This window comes from Dreissena polymorpha, chromosome 15 (assembly GCF_020536995.1).
Source record: "Dreissena polymorpha isolate Duluth1 chromosome 15, UMN_Dpol_1.0, whole genome shotgun sequence".
NCBI lineage: Eukaryota > Metazoa > Mollusca > Bivalvia > Myida > Dreissenidae > Dreissena > Dreissena polymorpha.
In genome coordinates this window covers 13,281,461-13,298,856 of record NC_068369.1, presented here as the reverse complement: position 1 = coordinate 13,298,856, position 17,396 = coordinate 13,281,461, and the positions used below count along the sequence as shown (strand labels likewise).

Genomic DNA, 17,396 nt, shown 5'->3' with positions numbered 1-17,396 from the left:
GTAAAAAATCAAATATTAAATTAAAAAAGGGAAAAAAAGTAGCCCGCCGCAGGGCTCGAACCAGTGACCCCGGAAACCTGAAGTAAAAATGCATTAGCCAACTGAGCTATCCTGCCAAACATACGTAAGACGCGTATTCTATACGTTATATAAGCAATCTTCGTAGTTTCACAAATTTAAACAGAACTTTCCAAATTATTCAATCGTTTCGCGTTGCAACGCTTTATACTTTTAAGGTTTTTAAAACGTCAAAAGATGCATATAATGGCTATATTAGACCATGGCAAATGTTCAGTAATACTGTTTCCTCACAAATATCATAACTAAACCGAAAATTTGCGAATCTGAAACAACTTTTTGCAATTTTGTCAATTTACCAAACCGTGAAAAGATCCCTTTAATTAATATTTTATGCAGATGCTCTTTGATTGAAATATTTTGGAATATTGCGTTTGTGGTAATCTCTTTCCGGTAAGACTTATGGTTATTCACTGAAGCGCTTTTTGCTGCGTGACATGATGTAATTTAAAAATAGAAAAACACTGTATTTAAAATAACGAGATTTCGATAATTTCACTGCGTGCACAAGCGGAAAAAGAGAACTCGATATTCCAATTCAGCATTGTCATTTTGAATCGTCTTATTATTCGCACATGTTATCTTACATTCAACTTTATTTCTACATTGCTGTGAATAAGACAACCAAACAGTACATCGTGATGGTGAGCTATGTATGATGTTAAATCCCTGTTACAACAAATCCCATGCTAATACAAACGTAACAAGCCCATAAATCAATATCGTCAACCAATCGCCGCAGAGATTCCGTCCTCGTCAGCCAATCACAATCGAGGCTCCACCATGTTCCATACACATCCAATGGTAGGGCTCACATGTCTCATCCTCACACAGCTCCCACCCGTGCAAGCACGTGCCGTCCGTACCTGAACACAGAGTCATGTGAGCCCCGTTCATTCATTCAAAAATCAGTGTAAACTATATCAATAACATGACCGTATATTGATTAAAACGCCTATTTTTAAACATCGGGACTTCTTATATGACCCTCGTTCTCGGAAAACTCGGCTTAATGCATGTGCGAAAAGTGTTGTTCCAGATAAGCCTGTGCAGTCCGCACAATCTATTCAGGGAAGACACCGCTCTTACTAAACTTCGTTAAAAGCGAAAAGTGTCCTCCCATATTTACCTGTTTGGGCTGCACAGGCTTAAAGTAGACGACACTTTACGTACATACATTAAGCCCAGTTTTCCAAGAACAAGACTCATATAATAAGTCCAAATATAGGCGTTTAAAATAATATCAGGCCCTATCATTGATATCGTGTATACTGATTTATTGAATCAAGCGAAGTGAAAGTTGTTGATATAACTAAAATGGTTAGGCGGACGTATGCCGGGTTGCCTAGCTAATTTTGCATAAAACTCGAGATTCCGGTTCTCTCTTGAAATCTCATAACACTCTTCAGATATACTGTAAGGACAATCAACGTTACATTGCGTACGTTCAAATATGTGTTGTTCATGGATAAGACGATAATATTTGGGTTAAGATCCATGAATTATTTCGACCACTGCAATAAGCCCGATATCCATCATTTACTTGTCAACTATACATTAACCAACAGACATGACGAGACAAGCTTCACCCCCTCACTGGGACCGGTTCACACTGATTTATGTTTGTTAAAGGCAATGGAACGTTAATAAAGTGCGAATATCAATATTTACCTGTGGTAAGGTTGTCAAATAAAAATACCAAGATGTGAAACATAACCTAGTGCGCATAAACGGACTATACCATTGGTTAATCGAATATTGTTTGTAAAAATTCTGGCCAAACTGTCTACTGGTTAATTGCGTACCTGGTATTACTGTCACAGTAACAGGTAAATCAGTGGTTGTCGGCGAAAGTGTTGTTGTTGTTGTTGTTGTTGTTGGGGGTGGCGCGTCTGTATCCGGGTGGGGGCTGGTGGGAGGCCCTAAAGTACAGGACATCATGAATTGGTGTATTCAATTAAGCATACAACATTCATTGGCAGATAATGGGTGCACATTGTGATTCTAATGCAAAGTCCTTGATCATTAGAAATGACAAACGTATATTGCTTGCTTAAAGAATTGTTGTTTGCGTTAATAAATGAATAAAACAAGTTGTGCTTTGGGAAACATGGGAATAGGAAAACAAGGAAAAAAAGACCATTGTGCCAGCATTCGGTATTTAAGTTAACATCCGCTGAAAGACAAATACCGTAATTTCTTTATGTTTTCGGAAACTTAATTTTTTTATCGTGTTCGAAAATTTAGAAACGGAAAATATTCAAAAACTTCAGGTGTCCTCAAATTTAGAGACAAAAATTAAATGTCCGAAAGTTATAATTATATCGAAATAAATAAATAAATACAACTTCACATCTTTGCTTACTCTTTCCTGAAATGATAAAGAACAAATAAAGTAAAAACATTTAACATACTGCTTCCTTAAGAGGAAGATATCATTCAAAATGTTGTTGGGTGAAGCGATTGTTTTCTATCGCTATACATGGTTATTTACCCAATAATAATCATGTTATGGTCCATAGCCCTCAAACATGCGTCTCCCAGGTTTTCTGATCTTAATCCGTTTGCAAAATCCCATTATAAAAGTGTAAAAGATAAGCGAATATAGTGCCAAAATCTGATAAAATGGCGCTGTAAAATATACTGTCCGAATACTGTCCTACAATGATAGACGAAAACGCGCATGTCCGAAAATTAAGACTCAAGAAAAATAATTAGTTTGGCCAAAAAGGGAGTGTCCGAAAACTTAGAGTACCGGGTTCTTACGGTAAGCAAGATATGCCAATTTTCCGACCCGACCCAAACTACATCGGACCTATACATACTTGTAAATGTGTAATTCCCGCCATGTTCCGTACACATCCAGTGAAATGGCTCGCAGGTCCCGTCGGCACACTGTTCCCACCCGGACGTGCACACCTGGTTTCCGTCTTTTACAACAAAAACAAAATAACTTTAACTACGGAATACTGTTAGGGCCATCGTCGTTACACATTAAATTCCAGAGGGCGATAATGCGATAGTACGATGGCGACAATGCGATAGTACGATGGCGACAATGCGACAACGCGATAGTACATGGCGACAATGCGATAGTACGATGGCGACACAACGCGATAGTACGATGGCGACAATGCGATAGTCATATCGTACTGTCGCCATCGTAACATCGCATTTTCGCCATCGTACTATCGCATTGTCGCCGTCGTACTATCGCGTTGTCGTACTGTCGTCATCGTATGATCGCATTGTCGCCATCGTACTTTCGCACTTTCGCTATAGTGTTGTCGCACTGTCGTCATTGTATTATCGCACTATCGCATTGTCGCCATCGTACTATCGCATAGTCGCCATCGTACTTGCCGGGCCATTGTTTTATTCGCGCTGAGCCTGATATATTACAAAAGATCGGGCAGTAACCTGCGTTCTGTTTATCACACCTCTACGTCCACGATTTTAAAGAAATGATAAAAAAAATCGCTAAAAAGCTGAATCGAAAATATCAATCGAGAAAGCGAGACCTTTTAAAAAAACTCTGAGAGAAAGAAAGAAAAGAAGACAGCGACTTAAAAATTCGAAAACAAAGGCGATTAGAAGAATATATGTCATACAAGAATCAACATAATGTTGCAAATATTGATAAAAATATTGATAAATCAGCGGTATATACCCGACCAAGCCCGAATGTTCAAAGAAGGAGAAAAACCCGAGTTAACTTTAATTGAACATTAACATCCAACCATAATTAACAGAATTTTGGCGTTTAGCGGTTCAGATATTTTATTCTAAAGAGCCCGCGAGTTTTGAATTTAAGAAAGAACACGTACGGATGTTTATGAATTTAAATGAGATGAAATCAATCCTTTACAAATAGCTGGGCCGGGATTCTGTGACCAATCCTGCAATGTCGACTAGTGTTGCAACCCGTCATTCTGAAACGGGGCTATTATTTGTTTTCGTCGTTTGCATGTTAAATAATAGTGATATTGAAATATGATTTTGTGTTATTTCTCCATTAAAAAGTCATCGCATAGCATACACAATTATACTTTTTGACAAGTAACGCCTACATGAGCCTAATTCTGAGAAAACTGGGCTTAATGCATGTCCGTAAAGTGTCGTCCCAGATTAGCCTGTGCAGTCCGCACAGGCTAATCAGGGACGACACTTTCCGCCTAAATTGGATTATTGCTAAGAAGAGACTTCATTTCAACGAAAAATGTCAATAAAGCGGAAAGTGTCGTCCATGATTAGCCTGTGCGGATAGCACAGGCTAATCTGGGACGACACTGTACGCACATGCATTAAGACCAGTTTTCCCACGATGGAGTTCAATTATTCCTTTTGCCAATTAAGGCCTTCATGTATTTGGGCCGTAGTCTCGGAAAACCAACACTCTCCGAATAGACTGGAGGAGTTGGGTATAGATTATACTTCCTTAAAACGAAAAATTACATAAAAGCGGAAAGTTTCGCTCCAGATTAGCCTGTGTGGACTGCACAAGCTACCAGTAATTTGGAACACTTAACGCCCATAGCGCGACTCATTGGTAATGTCGCTCGCATGGAATAATTATTATAAATTCGGTCTACACATCTATCCAACAATTTGATACCAATCACTATTACTTGAGTCTGTTATGATAGGCACCGTGACCGTTGTCGTCAGTTCAGGTTGTGTCACTTGCTCTGAAAGAAAAACAATCATTCGACTGATATACATGTACAGTCAAACATAAGAACAGCGGTCAGTCAAGGGAAATGACCAAAGTGGCCGTTGTTCAGACATAAATACCTCAAAATTGCCCATGCATGTTTGGAGAAAAGCCATTTAAAAGCATGTGGCCTTTTAGTATCAGTTATGTATGCTTTATACACCAAGACATGTTAACATACTTTTTCATAAAAGTCACGTATGCGTGAGCAATCTATCATCCATCAATCAAACATGCAGGTCATTAATAGGAATCGTGGAAAATCTGCTTGAATAAAAATTAAATTAGTTCATATGCAATCGTGTGTACCACTTCTTTGCATCAACTCTCGAGCGGTGTTGATACCTGTAGATGAAGGGGCACTCCCCCCACCGGTTACAGTCTTCACCTCCACTGACCACTGGCCAGTCGTGGTCGCCTCGGTCGTCGTGGTCGCCTCGGTCTGGGAGGGCGGGTATGTCAACACGGTCACTATACCTGGAAGTCATGAGAAGCTTACACAAGACACATTCAGATCGGTCTTAAAAACTTCACCAATAGCACGATACCTAATTTTGTAATTTATATAGACAAAATGTGTGACATTAAGAGGCTTATAATGTTATTACAGACAGAAGCATTTCAGAGACAATGCGCTCTGATTGTAAATGGAGTAGGTTCAGAATCGCCACCTGCATCTCCGCATAGTGCGCTAAACGGCTCGCACCGCCCGTTCTCCTGGCACGTGACCCAACCGTCGGGGCATGGGTCTGCAATTTGGAGAACAGACGAGGTCATCGTAACGTTTAGAATGTTTGCGCAAAGCCGCAACTCAGCAAATTTTAATAAGTGAATTACAAAGCTATCTTTGAGGAAAATCCTCCGTACTTAACAAAATACAGGCAAGTTAAGATGTGTTAACGCGCATCGCAAGTATAGCAGTAAGGCACCAGGTAAACTATACTACTTTTTATGACAACAATTTGTCGCGTAATTACACATTGTTCGTTGATAACACACAGTAACAACCGAAGTTCATTTCTGTTTTCATCGAGATTTATTTCTGTTAAATATTCTCTTACACAACGCATGCTATTGTTCATGAAATACAATTTTACAGCGCGGCAGCCAACATGGCCGCCACGTCAAGAAGACGTGACAACTCTCCAAGTTCTTTTCAAATCTAACCGCGGAGTCCCTCTCTCCTTCTAAACATCCCCATTTTGTCTCTAAATTAATTTGCATATATTTTCTTTTAAGATTTTGATTGGTCCTCAGCTAGTATGGTTATTATTCATTGCTTGATTCGTCAGAATATTCTAGAAGGAACAATTTATCATGTATTTACTTGCTTGGCGAATATACTAAAATCTAATCACTTTATATTGGTACTAATCAATTTATATTGGTATAGAGTAATTCCGTTACGTTCGTCAGTACCATAACTTTTTTACCCCGGACAATAGGTGACCCTTTCATCTGTGCTGTTTGTTGACCATGCGTGTTACTTATAATCTCGTATCTATATGCTGACTCTGGACTCATTGTGTTCTTATTTGGATTTAATCTTAAATCAGGTCTGACTTTCCATTTTATTGATTCCAATTATACCCCACCCTGGGTGTAAACGTATTTGCGTTCTTACTTGAAATAAATCTTAAATCAGGTCTTAGTTTATGCAAATACCTCCCAAGATGTATTATTAAATTCTCAAACTTCATCTTAACATTGCATATACATATTATTGAAATATCCCCTTATTAATTTCCATCATAAGAATAAACTCATAAGAATGAACGATATGTTATAAGCTGTTACATGACAAATTGAAACGAAAAAAAAAATCATTCCATCCAAATACAATATAATTACATGTTTCTTCCAATGCTATTTTTTTTAATCGTATGTTAATGGTTATGTTTGTACTATGACGTGTGTTTTTCATGTTCAGTTTGAACGCAAAAAATATTAAGATTGACAGGTATAAGGTGATAACTAGCTAATTAGTGTTAAAGAGAATTAACTTTCATTCAACATGTTGTTCTTAGTTTGATGTAAATTGCTATACATAATCGATTGTTTTCTATGATTACAGATTCTTAATTATTGTCATTGTCTGTTCAACTTTTTTTAAAGCCACTTACATCCACGTTTGTGGTTTACACATCAATTTAAAGAAAACAGCAACGCAAAGATAAACGGTGAATGAATGGCATGTTTCATCGAAAGAGGTGTAATGGTTTTGCTTACTAGTGAATGAAGGCAATGTTTTTATAAGATTATAAGATATTTACTTAATACTTTAAGTGCATGTTAATGCATTATAATAATTGAATTTAGGAAAACTAAATGCAATGATAGTATACTTTGTTAACTTTCTATCTACTCGTAACAATACACAGTGTTACCTGGACTCCGCGAGGTTATTTCTCCACTGTCGCCGCTTCCTGTTGTCTTCCTGTGTTGACCTTTAGACGAAAATATCGTTGGAATTGTGACAATAATTAATATAGTAAACATCATGTTATTTTAATATTTGACATTACCATGAATATGTGTTTGCATAGATACTATCAAATGAATTTTAACTTATTATTAACATTGGCAAAGATGTTACAAAGGAGAAATATTCAGCCAACATGCAGAATTGTGCATAACAAATAATATGAATAAAAAAATCATGCAATCCTACAAAAATAATTAAATTTTACTTTATTGCATAATTAAATCGTATTTTTCTTTTATTCTATTCTTCGACATTTATTTGTTATTGTACATTTTTTGTGTTTACGCCGAAAAACTACTTTCCACGCTGACAACGTTTTGTAGTAGTTCGGTGCGATTCGCACTATATTTATTCATAATTATTGTAAGCTTGACATATACTTTTTTTTAAATCCAAAGAAAGCAAGTATTTGTGTTTGGCAACTAAATAAATATAAAACAATGTGAAGAAGAACAGTGAATGTAATACAGTTTGATGTAGTTTGAGTTATAATCCCATCAAAGCCCAATGCAGTCACTGTTTCGTGAAGTGCAAAGTGATGCCGTCAATTTCAACACAGAAAGAAAACCAGAAGCCTGACTATGATGTAAGGCTTTGCATGTCAAAGATGTCTGGACAAATTCATTCAGCTGGTTGTAATTGTAATGCCGGGTAAGATATATAATACAATCATTTTTATTAAATTGTTATTATCTCTCTATATTTCAATACTGCCAAACTCCTCTCATGGGTATTACTGGAAGATATAGACACTGTTGAGTCCATTTCCTGGGAAGAAACACTGCAACCTTATTTACATGTACTCATTTATGCCTAGTGGACTCTCCCATACTTCTAAATTTGAATTAATTATTTCTAAAATTAGGAATGTCTAGTAAATTTATTTCTATATTTAGAATATTTCTTACAGAAATTCCTGTAAGCAAACAGCGCAAACTCTGATGAGACGCCGCATCATGTGGCGTCTCATCTGGGTCTACTCTGTTTGCCAAGGCCTTTTTTCTAGACGCTAGGCATAAATAAATGGGTTAACTCGCTCATCCATAATAGAATTTGTATAAGACAATTTTAATCAGCTTTAATAAATTGCAGACAACAATTCAACATTAATTTCTACCTTATCTAAGCATTTAAACAGACAATAACCTATTCACACAATCAGTTATTTGTGAGATAATTTAAAAGTCAAGAATTAATTTTATAAATACATGTATCATAAGTTTATTATAAGAACATAAGCACATAGGCTCATTCATGATTGTTCCCAACATATATACATATTCATAAACTGGAAGTGTTAAAAAGTGGTTCGAGCAAAAGCACCCTAAAAAATAATGATTCAAAATCAGAGCTGTCATATTTATTTATTTTATTTACATTTTCAGGGAAGGTGAATCTTGCAGCCATATAGCTGGGATGCTGTATGGCTTAGTGGATCTGGCTGAAAAGAAGAAAGATGGCTTAGATTCATCAACTTCAAGTGAATGCTGGTGGATTAAACCATCAAGGAAAAGGAAACTAAGTCCTCGAAGATCTCAAGACCTGACATTTAAAAAACATAAGTTCAATGACTCTAAACCTCGGCCAGTAAAGGAGAACATTAAGGATAAATCCGAAAAGACAGTGAAACCAGTGAACATTCAAAACTTTAGTGAAAAACTTATGAGTGTAAACAAACATTCGGCATGGCTTTATACACACAAATTCTCTCTACCGAAGTCCACACAAGAAACTATTATTGAAATACCTAAGCTTCACAATGTTGACTTTATGTTTAAGGACAGTGAAGATTTAAGTGACCAGTCTTGTGTGTCAAAGTTTACCAGTTACTTTAGTACCTTGAGTGTGAGTGAAGCTGAGTGTGAAATAATTAAAAGCGAAACGAAAGGACAATCAAACAACAGTTCCTGGCATATTGCAAGAAAAGGCCGCTTAACCACATCAAATTTTGGAGTAGTTTGCAAGCGGAAACCAGAAACGCCGCCAGAAAATTTGGTCAAGGTATTAATGAACTACACAGATCAATTTGATGGCCCAAGCGTTTGTTGGGGGCGTTCTCATGAACATGCTGCACTCAGGATCTATGAGGACAATTTAAAAAAATGTCATGACACTTTCTCATGTAGCCAAAGTGGATTATGTGTCAACAACAAATATCCGCATCTTGGTGCCAGCCCAGACGGATTGACATCTTGTTTATGTTGTGGTGAGGGTTTGGTCGAGGTTAAATGCCCATTTACATGGAGATTCAAAACCCCTCTGGAAGCCAGCAGTGATCCCCTTTTTCCTTGTTATATCCACGATGGAAGACCAAAACTCAAGCAGAACCATTACTACTATTTTCAAATTCAAGGACAGATGGCTATATGTCAGCGCAATTATTGTGACTTTTTTGTGTGGACACTAAAGGGATTTGCGTTGGAAAGAATCAAATTTGACATTCAGTTTTGGGAGGAGTGTTTACATAAGTTAAACTCATTTTATCTGAAGGCAATTATTCCAGAACTGTTTTCAGAGCGTGTTAAAAGGGGACTGCAATTATATTAATCTGAAAAGTTAGTCTGAAAAGTTAACCATTTATGTAACAACACATTTTGGACATTTCCAAATTCTAAGAATTATTAATGAATCAGGTATCAGGAGTTATGTTATCAATAAGATAATTTATCCTTTTCCCACAATCATTTATAAAGTTTTCTGCGAAAAAGCTTTTAATATCTTGCAATTGTTTGGTAAAAGGTATAATTTGAATTTTGGACTACAATAACACTATATTATTTTTTCACATGTTGTCTTCATGTGTTGTATAACATGTCTTTCATGTATGTTTAATAGTTTACCTATCAGGATTGCTAATGAAAGCATTATGGTAAACAAAAAGTGTTGACTTATTCATATATTTATATACCCCATTGTTTTCAAGAAATTAACATGTGATTATCAACATTCTAACTTAACTTTATTTAATCCTTAACCAAACAACATATTTTGGACTGTCACAAATGCAAAGTGGTTGCAGACGATAATTACTGTTTTTATACAATATTGTTATGCTCCGGTACTTGGGTCTAAATTCTAATCATTAAACGCAACTCTTTAGCTCAAAAGTTCAACAAGTTTTATTAATTCATTAAACAACACTTAAAACACTGCACAGATGTAAAAGTACACACTTCATGAGTCGCGTTTTGAGAAAACTGGGCTTAATGCATGTGCGTAAAGTGTGTCCAAGATTAGCCTGTGCAGTCCGTACAGGCTAATCAGTGACAACACTTTCCGCCTAAATTGGATTTTTGCTAAGAAGAGACTTCATTTAAATGAAAAATGTCATTTAAACTAAGTGTTGTCTCTGATAAGCCTGTGCAGATTGCACAGGCTAATCTGGGACGGCAATCTACGCACATGCATTATGCCCAGTTTTCTCAGAACAATACTCATATGTATTCACAAATTTAAGATCAATCAGTCTGAAAGTTAATTCACAATACGGAACGACTTTACACAAGAAAAAAAAATGTATCACAAAATTTAAATTATGCTTCTCTTAAAAAATATTAAGAAAGGCAATATTGTAAAAAGTTGCTGAACAACTCAATAATTCAATGAACAGGTTACACGTTATTACTTTATGGTTAAATTATATTCATTTGTTCAATACTAATGTTAAGATTGTTAGCTTTAAACTTACTTTTTAGAATAATATGAGATAGATCTTGCCCCTTTAAAGATTTTTAGTTGAATGCTTTATGTGACCAAAATTTTGTCACTTTATATACCTGTGACGAGAAATCGGTCACTGTGACCCAAAGTTGGTCACTGTGACCACATACTGAAAACGGGGTACAATAGAGTACGTGGACAACAATGGAACGCTTGCACAGTTACTACTATAAAATCATAAAATAGACTTTAAATGACTGACTAACACAAAACAGGCTATAAGAACTAGAACTAAACCTAACATCTGCTAATAATAGTGCAGCTTTTCTTGGCTTATGCCTAAATATAGATCAGCTTGTATAAATGTAAACACAGCAGTGTTTTGCTCACAGGTGTTGGGCGGGTGGCCAAGTCAACAAACTTTACTATCTATCAGTCACTAGAGGAGGCTGCAGGTTGGAAAATCTGCAGCATAGTTTCCAAACTTTTGATGCCTGTCCAGCAAGTGTAATTGGAATATTACCCTGCAAAATCCTAAAGTTTTTCACACGCTCAATGGCACGTTCAACATGAATTCTTAAATTCGCAATTCTTCGGGTTTCCTCAACCTCTCGCTTTGTTAAACGTTTGAATTTTGTCTTAAATGGGGGTATGATCAATTCTATACGTCTGGGAGTTGTTAAATCTCTGATGAGAAATCCCTTGTCTGCCATAATAGCATCTCCAGCTTCACACAGGTCAAGAATTCCACTGTTTTTTGTCAACTGTTTATCACTTATGCTCCCTGCCCAAAGGTCAGATACAAATGTTATAACACCACGTGGATTAATTCCGATCAGGGCCTTGTATGTCATATGGGATTTGTATGAAGAATACATCAATGATCTATTTGACAGGGATTGTTGAGTTTCTGTGTAAAGTTCTGTGCAGTCAATAATTACACGGCAATTCAGATATTTAGATCTAAACTGTTTGGGCATTGTTAAGTTGTTCACTTCTCTTTCAGGCCAATTAAGCAAGAAGTTAAGTTTCACATCCATGTAGTCAATCCACCGTGAAACAATCTTGCTACATGTGGATTTTGAAACTTTAAACCGTTGAGCAAGATCTTCTAGGAGCAACCCTAAGCGAAGACGCATCATTACCATGAAAAACTCATCTTGCAATCTCAGTGTTCTGCGTCTACCACGGTTTCCATCAACATTGTCATCACAAATATCACCCATTTCATCAAATAACACAAAAAATGTGCCACTGTTGGGTAATCCGGTATAAAACATGACCTTTTCATCAGAATTGCTAATGTCTTCAATAGTGAGATCTGGTCTGGATGTTTGTATACTGACATCACAGGTTCTTTTTAATTTTGTGGCAAGCATAGGGATGTCATTGAAGACATACACAAAATCAGTTTGTGTTCCTGTATCCACCTTTTGTGATGAAGTCTGTGTTGTAATGTTTTTTTTATCAACAATATCTGTTTGGTCACATTTGTTAAGAATATTAGAAATGTCTTCTTTGGAGACAGCTTGACAATAATCATGCAAGAAGACTGAAGTTTGAACAGCAGAATGCCCAGCATGTTTGAAGGAGGGTCCAAGGTCAGGAACGTGTTCATCCTCTGATAAACTCGGTAGGGTGGTCAGATCTGTACTTGTTTCTTGTCTAGTAATAGGTTCCAGATCACCATCTTGAATCTGAAAAATGCATTTAACTCTTTACTAACAAAATATTTACAAGTAAAAATGTCACTTTTTGTTCACGAGATATAGAGGATATTTGTTGGATTCGGTGGATTATTGATTTTAATTCACGAGTGATCATAGAAAAAAAATTATTTTCTATTATCACGAGTGAATTAAAATCAATATTCCACCGAATCCAACACATTTTTTATGCTTTATTTCACAGTTTATTTACATTGTTAAATAGTTTAACTAAAGAATTTTGATGGGATAATGACGTCATTCCGTAAAAAAAATACGTAATTTCAAATCAAATTCACAGGGAGATGCAAATTAATGTGTAATGACCCATTTTAAGTATCGTTTGCCAAGTTGTTTGACAGTGATGAAAGATAAATGATCAGCTACAAAATGTAGAACTGATGACATCAAACAAGTCAACAAAAAGAAACTAACATGTGTTAAAGGAAAGTCACTGAAACAGTCTACATTACAGATCGTAACGACATACAGGTACTTGGAAATATTTTTTTGGGTCCTTATGTTAGGAACAAAGAAAAATTCAGATACCTGTGTAACGACTATTTTAGCATTTTGAATTATCATAATACATGAATAAATATAGCGGTTCTTACGTTAGAAGAATTGAACGTTTTGCCCTCGAAAACACATGGAATTTCGTTGTTTTTCTTGATTCCCTCTCGGAAGTGGTAGGAACAAAGACGGTCATTTTCGCTGAATACGTACTTTCCGTAACAAAGCTTTATTCGTCGAAGCCACAAACGTCTTACGGTTTGGTTTGTTGGAAATCGATGTAGACTTATCCTACGATGATTAACAACCTTTCCAGCATAGTTTGAACAAATGCAGCAGTAGTGTCTCTTTTTTCTGTCGATTTTGGACAGGCATCGGACTCCATATTGGCTTCCGCGCACCGGTAGATTGTTTGCTCTCCAATAATATCGATAGTATATTTCTACTCTCTTTACATCGGAGAGTACGCAAAGGGAAATAACTCGCCAATGATTAACGAAACAGGGCTATTTGAAGCACATGCACTCGTTTTTAATTGTATGGTTGTCATATTATTTATATAAATTTACGATACATTAAGAAGATATAGAAACATAATGATAATCATAATAAGTCGGACTCAGCACAGGTGGTTAGCGTGTGGCTATGATATTAATTAGTGAAAACATCATTTTGAATGATAAATAATCATATTATAACGAAAAATTAACTTTTCTGAAAAAAAAAATTTCACTATCAAATATATATATAACAAGGTATGCAACTCAAAATCACCCCAAAACGGGGTGCATCGCTTTGAACAGCCATATCTTCATCAATTGTGCAGCGATTTTCACGATCTCGGTCTTATTCAACGCAGAAATGAATTTCCTTTCTGGAAATGTATATGTCTTGCAATATTTTTACAAATGCTGGGTCAACTTTTAAGAAATAACACGATACACAACACGCATGACCCAGTTGACAGTGATCATGTATTCTTTATGAATGAAATCTCCAGTCGTAAAGACACACCTCCGCATTGGACCAATGAAATCACTCGTATGTTTAAAATGTCAGTTAGTTGAAATGTATGTAAACAAAGGTTTCAAACGGCGCTGGACAGTTAGTCTTGATGCAGAATGTAACGACAAGAACGGTAATAATGTTTTTTCATACGTTTTATTGAATTATGGTATCGAACTACATGAACTTTGTAGGGAAGTTGCCCTTTACTCCGTGAAGATTTCAGTCTTAAAGACAGCATGATCACTGTCAACTGGGTCATGCGTGTTGTGTATCGTGTTATTTCTTAAAAGTTGACCCAGCATTTGTTAAAATATTGCAAGACATATACATTTCCAGAAAGGAAATTCATTTCTGCGTTGAATAAGACCGAGATCGTGAAAATCGCTGCAAAATTTATGAAGATATGGCTGTTCAAAGCGATGCACCCCGTTTTGGGCTGATTTTGAGTTGCATACCTTGTTATATATATATTTGATAGTGAAATTTTTTTTTTTTCAGAAAAGTTAATTTTTCGTTATAATATGATTATTTATCATTCAAAATGATGTTTTCACTAATTAATATCATAGCCACACGCTAACCACCTGTGGGACTCAGTACAATTATGTTGTTCACATTTATAAACTGCCCTATATACCCGTACCATACAAAAATGTTACCTGTACTATGCGATGTCATTTCCCCTATATACACTAACCATACCCATGTTACCTGTACTATGCGAGGTCATTTCTCCTAAGAGATCGGTAAAATATTGAAGGCGCTATGAGAAACTGTAACAAAATTGTGACGGAAAAATATATTATTAGCCTTGGTGACCTTGACCCCAGTGACCTCAAACCTCATCAAAAGGTAGAGGTCCATGCAAGGTACCTACATGCCAAATATGTTAGAGATCGGTAAAATATTGAAGGCGCTATGAGAAACTGTAACAAAAGTGTAACGAAAAAATCTATGTTTAGCCTCTGTAACCTTGACCTTGACCCCAGTGACCTCAAACCTAATCAAAAGGTAGAGGTCCCTGCAAGGTACCTTCATGCCAAATATGTTAGAGATCGGACAAATATTGAATGTGCTATGAGATACTGAAACAAAATTTTGACGGAAAAATCTATTATTAGCCTCGGTGACATTGACCTTGACCCCAGTGACCTCAAAGCTCATCAAAAGGTAGAGGTCCATGCAAGGTCCCTACATGCCAAATATGTTAGGGAAAGGAAAACTATTGAAGGCGCTATGAGAAACTGTTACAAAATTGTGGCGGAAAAAAACATTATTAGCCTGGATGACCTTTACCTTTACCCTAGTGACATCAAACCTCATCAAAAGGTAGAGGTCCATGCAAGGTCCCTACATGCCAAATATATAAGAGATCGGCAAAAATATTGACGGTGCTATGAGAAACTGTAACAAAATTGTGACGGAAAAAACTATTATTAGTCTGGATGACCTTTACCTTGACCCTAGTGACCTCAAACCTCATCAAAAGGTAGAGGTCCATGCAAGGTACCTACATGCAAAATATATAACATATCGGTAAAATATTGAAGGCGCTATGAGCAACTGTAACAAAAGTGTGGCGGAAGGAAGTAAGGAACTTCAAACTGGCAACTATATGCTCCCCGAAAATTTTCGGTTTTCGGGGAGCATAATAGCTCAACAGTGCATGTTATACATATTTGAAACGCATGTAATGTTTTTTGTATTGTCTGATGGTCATATTATATTTCATGTATTTATTGAACAGCTATAAAGTACATGTGCACATAACGATACTTGTAGTTAGGCGGACCAAATGCAGTGATATGATGTCCTTCTTCATGAACTGTCCTATATATCCAATCCATACACCATGTTACCTGGACTCTGCGAGGTCTTATCTCCACTGACATCGCTCTCTGTTGTCGTTCTGTGGTGGCCTGTAGACGAAAATGTCGTCTCGACTGTGAAAATAATAAAAATAGTTAACACACGGGTATTTCACGATTTGACAAAAACATATATATGTATGAGCTGTACAGAAACTATTTCGTTATACACGAATTACATATTCACACATAAAATAAAGTCAACAAGCGATTCGGTGGTTCAAATGTAAGGGTTCGAAATTTCAATTTGGAGTGCATTTAAATGATACTTTTGCAAGATTATTGATAGCTTGACATGAACTCTTTCAAACTTTTTGAACCGCTTTATTAATCATATACTCACTGGGGAATACTTGTACGGAGGCCCCCTTTGTCCGGCTGATGGCCAACACACAAACTAAAAATATAAAACTTGTTTGAAACCTAACAGTTAAAGTTTAATTGTGTTTTTGTAGCGGAAACGAATACATGTAATCATTCATCAATATATAATACAGGCGTTTTGCAGACATATATCTAATCTCAATCAAAGCCATTCATTCACTTAAAAGAAGACACTTATTTCCACATAATCCACATAAACAGTGTACATATGTTCTCAAATTTGAAAATACCAAACAACACAAACAAAACAAAACAACAACACAACAAAAATAACTTCAATTGTATAAGAATGTAATGAACTTAGACAAAATACTCACAAATAAACTGTATGTAGTCCATCGTGGTTTATTGGTTTTATGTTCTGATAGATAAGACTTGTCTGGTCAGTTTATGCAGTTACCTATGCAGATAGTTAACAGACACGCCCCTTCAAATAAGCTCCATTAAACAGAGATAAAATTTTACTTACATAAACATTTTATTTAACATAATGGGGAATTAGTACCATCTATGTAATATCCATGATAACGTTATGTTTGATCATACAATTGTTTGAGCACTAATATCACATGGGTAGACCTAAATATATACGATCAAAAGTCACATATGTTTTATTGCAGATGAGAGATTTGTAAGTTTTGTCGTACTGTATAAACATGAGGCTAATTTAATAGTAGGTGAATTATCAATTGTAGTGTCGATGTACAATTAACATGTCTCACCTGTAAGAAAAGAAATCTAAGGTAAATATATATCTAAATTTTGAACCATCTTAGAGTAGGAACACAAGACGCCAAGAAAAGAAAGTAGCTATTGTTCAGAAGATTTATTCTGGATTAATCGTTACTAGAAACAGGTACTAGAGACAACATTTATGTTGTTTAATTGTTTACGGAGCTTGTATTCTTATATTCATAATTGTTGTTTTTTTCAATATTAATATTTGATACGATTTCAAAAGGCCAAGTCTATAGTTCTGT

At 36.0% G+C, this 17,396-nt stretch overlaps 2 protein-coding genes across 3 annotated transcripts; one reads left to right on the top strand and one right to left on the bottom strand.

Moving 5' to 3' along the window:
• Positions 1–714: 714 nt before the first annotated feature.
• On the bottom strand, positions 715–16,845 carry LOC127860190 (uncharacterized). Of its 2 annotated transcripts, XM_052398080.1 has the most exons (10): positions 16,734–16,845; positions 16,376–16,429; positions 16,024–16,107; positions 7,180–7,239; positions 5,464–5,541; positions 5,138–5,269; positions 4,707–4,766; positions 2,904–3,008; positions 1,884–2,000; positions 715–944 (listed from the first exon to the last, which is right to left on the bottom strand). In XM_052398080.1, the coding sequence occupies exons 1-10, from the start codon at positions 16,753–16,755 to the stop codon at positions 835–837; spliced, it is 822 nt and encodes a 273-aa protein (XP_052254040.1). In that variant the 5' UTR covers positions 16,756–16,845; the 3' UTR covers positions 715–834. The 2 variants fall into 2 exon arrangements, with proteins under 2 accessions (XP_052254040.1, XP_052254041.1); XM_052398081.1 differs by lacking the exon at positions 4,707–4,766.
• LOC127860187 (uncharacterized) lies at positions 7,771–9,924 on the top strand. Its single transcript, XM_052398077.1, has 2 exons — positions 7,771–7,928; positions 8,663–9,924. The coding sequence occupies exons 1-2, from the start codon at positions 7,816–7,818 to the stop codon at positions 9,822–9,824; spliced, it is 1,275 nt and encodes a 424-aa protein (XP_052254037.1). The 5' UTR covers positions 7,771–7,815; the 3' UTR covers positions 9,825–9,924.
• Positions 16,846–17,396: the final 551 nt, after the last annotated feature.